Source organism: Mus caroli, chromosome 6, assembly GCF_900094665.2.
Source record: "Mus caroli chromosome 6, CAROLI_EIJ_v1.1, whole genome shotgun sequence".
NCBI classification, from domain to species: Eukaryota; Metazoa; Chordata; class Mammalia; order Rodentia; family Muridae; genus Mus; species Mus caroli.
In genome coordinates this window covers 88991786-88996421 of record NC_034575.1, presented here as the reverse complement: position 1 = coordinate 88996421, position 4636 = coordinate 88991786, and the positions used below count along the sequence as shown (strand labels likewise).

The 4636-nt window shown below is 51.0% G+C and overlaps 1 protein-coding gene across 1 annotated transcript in view; it reads left to right on the top strand.

Annotated features, from left to right (window-relative positions):
- Positions 1-2806: 2806 nt before the first annotated feature.
- The window catches only part of Adamts9 (ADAM metallopeptidase with thrombospondin type 1 motif 9), a 170842-nt gene continuing 169012 nt past the window's right edge, over positions 2807-4636 (top strand). The window contains exons 1-2 of the mRNA XM_029478238.1: positions 2807-3276; positions 3869-4269. Of these exons, the coding sequence (XP_029334098.1) occupies positions 3162-3276; positions 3869-4269 (516 nt within the window). The 5' untranslated portion in view covers positions 2807-3161. The remainder of the gene's footprint in view (positions 3277-3868; positions 4270-4636) is intronic.

Genomic DNA, 4636 nt, shown 5'->3' with positions numbered 1-4636 from the left:
TTTTTTTTTAATTTCACCTTGGTATTTTAATCTGCTATATAGTTACCACCACCTGCCCTGTATGGCTATTAGAACAATTGAGCTAGATGTAGTGTATTAGCATGAAGTCTGGTACACCGCAGATTTGCAATGAAAGAATTATTATTTAACTCTTACACTCCAGCCTCTCTCTTGACTCTTCNCCCCCTTGTGCCCCCTCTCTCCCCATCCCCTCCCTCCCCCTTTCCACGTGGCCATGGCCAGCCTCCCCTTATCTACTCTCTCCTTCTCTCTGCCTTTTTCTGTCTCTACTATTCTCTTAACTCNNCTCCCCATGCCCTAAATAAACTCTATTCTATCAAAAAAAATATTATTTAAGATTAACACCTGAAAAAGCAAGCTCATTTATCTGCTTTTCTTACGATTTGAAACATGTTTCTCTCTTATAACATTTCTTTATAGGCGTACATCCTGAGGCTGGCTGAAACATTGATGCACAGATAAGCACTTTCATGACGGTGAGAAATCCGTAAGCCTCTTCTCCCCAACACCTCAGGAGCTCAGGAGGTCACAGGCAGGTGCTTTGGTCCTTCTTTTCCCATCAGCTGCAAACAGAATCTGACCTTCACGTTTTAGAGGTAAAGCAAAAGAGTGAAGCTACACAGGAGAACATGTGTCCCTCCCTGTAGTAATTTCTTAAGATATTTTTAATTGTATGTATGTCCATATGTGTACAGGGGTTTGGGGGAGTGGCTAGAAGAGAGTGTGGGATCTCCTGAAACAAGTTACAAACAGCTGTGATCGTCCAAAGGTGGATAGTAGAAACCAAACTCAGGACCTCTCTCTGTAAAGGCAGCACGTGTTCCTTACCAAGGAGCTATCTCTTCCGCCTCTCCTGTGGTAATGCCTGTGCAGTTAGCATCTCCTGATCAGGAGGTGTTTGAATTAAGATTGAGGAGTTCCCTGGTACTTTCAGAAGTGCTAGGCAGGTGAGTAACTGTGCAAAGGTGNTGTTACATCTCCACTGAAGTCAGTTCTTGTGGACTGATTTCCATGCTCAGCTTCTAGCAACTTCNAGGCACAATAATTCAGAGGGATCTTTAGCACCTAATGAAGAGGAAGGTGGCATGCTAGAAGAAACTCACTTTTGTGAGTTATTTGGAAGATTCAAGGTTGAAAGGGCCCTTTTTAAAATTCCCTNGTTCTTTTGTTTGCTATTTTATTTTTGCATTAAGACAGCGTCTCCTGTATGCTTTAGACTGTTCTAGATTTCTCCAACCTCCTCAATAGCGAGATTTCCAAGATCTCCAGTGTACATCCGCACAGGGATACCGGATGCCCAGCCTCTTCGCCGTGGCAGTGGTGCCTAACCAATTGGATTAGCAACATCTTTAGGAACTGGCAGACCTGCCAAGTCATTTTTCCGCTATCATCAGAACTGTATACATCATTGTTTCCAGGATGGGTGGCACTCCCAGCACACTGTTGGCTGGTCTCTACTGGCACTTTGATATTCTCAGTTCTGAGTGGCTGGCCAAGCAGCAGAGAACTCCGGTTCTAGGAAACTTGGGCGATTATAAATTTATTAGTCATATCAGTTACTGAAAATGCCCTTTCCTTTCCCTTTGAATTAGCGCATCCTCTCCTCCCGAGAGCTAAGGAAGAAAGGTGCTTTTTAACTATCCATGATTTAACAATCTTCCCTCTTTATTTCCTCCCCCTTCTCCCTCTGTTCCTTTCTCCTTTTCTAGAGTTCTGACTTCCAAATGTCTATCTTCAACCCGAGGGAGATGATGGATAACTTGAACTATCTGCTTGGAGCCACTTCCCTGCTTGCATCCTCTCTAACTCTGAGAGCAAGCGGAAGTGACTGGAAATCCCTGGAGGTTCGAGTGCCTTCCCCGGAACCTATGGCCTCACAGTCCTTCCCAGCTCCCTTCCCCTCAAATGTCGGGCAGAGTTGGGAGCTTCCAAGTCCTCACCCCCTCTTACGGCACAGTAAGCGTCTTAACCTTTTGNGAGGAAGGGACCTACAGAAACCTGTAGACGCTCTCGCCACAGGGACAGAGGTCCCAGGAAGACCCGGGTTTAAACAGTTGCGAAACTTTCAGAGAACTGCGGATCAGAAACACAACTGGAACTACTGGACTGAGATAGACCCCTGCCTTTAAAACTCTTGACTTGGGGCAATTAAGTAGAGTGGAGCTCAGGTGACAAATCTGATTCATTGTGATCAAGTGTACGATCAGGACGGCTCAAGGCTACTTTTTTTTTTTCCCTCTTGTAAGGAATGCCAAGTTGGATGATGGAAAGAGACGGGGGCAGAATGAAGGGGACAGGCAGAAACGGGGAAGTGGAGATGGCTCAGTAGAAAACGGAGAAGGAAGAGACCATCAGAGAAAAGGGACAGGGGCCCAAAGAGACCTACACCAAGACCTNGCGCGCGCGCGAGAGAGAGATTCCAAACCCGAGACCAAAGTAGGAAAGGGGAATCGGAGTGGGTGGCTGAGCGCCACCTCAGAGAGAGAACTTTCTCTGCTCTCCTTCCTTTGCAGGGAATCTCTGCTAACCCCACCTCGGGGAGGTGACGCGGACGGCCACCGATTGCTCCGGCGCTGCCGGCGCCTCTGGCCTCCGCCTCCGGCAGCTGGAGGGGCCTAAAGCGGTGAGTCCTGGCACCCGCGGCCGAGGAGGGGACAGGATCTGCAAGGAGGCGGGCCGCCTGCCCCGTTTTCTCCTCCCCTCTCCTCCTCCTGGAGGCGTGCACCTAGGGTATTTGAGCGCCCGCGGGGGCCCCCGCCCCCTGGCCCCCCATTCAAGAAGCGGCTCGGCTAACTCAGCCAGCAAAGGGCGCCCGGCGCGCCTCGGAGCGCACGTTCCGCGCCTTCTCCTGCCCGCAGGCTGGACATTATGCGGCCGAGCCGCCGAGCCCTAGTCCTCCGCCTCCTTCTCCTCCTCCTGCGGCCCGAGCGCCTCAGCTCACGGCAGGCGGCAGCGTTGCTCAGCGGAGCGCAGACGGGACCCTCTCTGCAGGACCTCAGCGACTCCTAAAGTCAAAAAGTTGGCGGCAGGGCGCCGGGGTTCCGCGCGCTCTCCAAGGCTGCTGCCTCGCGTCGCCGCCAGCCACCAAAGCCGGCAGGAGGGAGGGGGTGGGAGAAGCGGGGGGAGGGGTGAGGAGCACCATGCAGTTAGTATCCTGGGCCACACTGCTAACGCTCCTGGTGCCGGACCTGGTTGAGATGAGGAGTCCTGACTCCGCGGCGGCCGTGCGCAAGGACAGGCTGCACCCGAGGCAAGGTAACATGGCTCTGAACCCTGAAGTCCCCCCCACGCCCCCACACACTCCATTGCCACCTTCTTGAACACGCTCTGGGGCGGGCACCCCGCAGTAGAGGCCTCTCTCCTTTTCCTAGAAAGAATTACCTCTCCTTTTGGAACCTCTCCCTTCTCTGGGTCATCCTTAGTCAACTATTAGGGAAGGAAGCACTGCAAGAATTTTAGGGCCACCCCCACCCCCAGTCCTTTTTACCTGATTTTTTTTACCCTCCTTATCCCTTGACCCAAACCAGTCCTAATTAATAACTTCGATCACCAGATAGCGCACATTTTATTTTATTCAGGATATTTATCAGAATCTGTAATTATTTTATGTTTTTAGATTTGTTCATTGTCTGTCTTCTAATGCTGTAGTCTCAGCCCCTCACCTAGTTCTCGGCTGTTACTATTACAGTAGGCGCTCAACAAATATTTATCCAGTGGTGGAGCGTGAAGGAATTGACTCGAAGTGGCTGCGAAATAAATTAGGACAAAGCCCCCCATCTTCTTTTTAAATTAAAGCTTTCGGGGGGAAATGAATGATTAGCTCACTTGCCTCTGTTTCTCCCTGCAGTGAAATTATTAGAAAGTCTGAGCGAATATGAGATCGCGTCTCCCATCCGAGTGAACCCCCTCGGGGAACCCTTTCCCACGAACGTGCACTTCAAAAGAAGGCGGCGAAGCATTAACTCTGCCTCTGACCCCTGGCCTGCCTTCGCCTCCTCTTCGTCTTCCTCTACCTCTTCCCAGGAGCACTACCGCCTCTCAGCCTTCGGCCAGCAGTTTCTATTTAATCTCACCGCCCATACCGGATTTATCGCTCCACTGTTCACTGTCACCCTCCTTGGAGAGCCAGGGGTGAACCAGACCAAGCTGTATTCCGAGGAGGAAATGGAACTTAGGCACTGTTTCTACAAAGGCCATGTCAATACCAAGTCCGAGCACACTGCGGTCATCAGCCTGTGCTCCGGAATGGTAAGTGGGCGCGTGCCCCTTCCCTCCTCCCCGCCTCCTCGTCTGCTTTTTTAAGACTTAATTGCACCCTAGTCTGAACCTACCGAGTCTATGCTCTGGCGTTAAATATCAACCCTGGCTTAGTTCTCGGGAATTGGGGGTCCACCAGCATAGTGCGTGCTCTTACACTCGAGAAGAGTGTACACATCTGTCCCCCAGAGGGTCGTGTATCATTTGGAGCTGTCTTAGATCNGATGGATTGGGTTTGCTGTAAGCAGCCCAACTNTGCAGAGTAGGTTGCATGTCGGTTTACAAACTCAGAGAAAGTTGCTGGGGTTGTGGTTTCTTGTAGCAAACTTGGCCGCTCTGGGGCCGTGCAGCTGAGCGC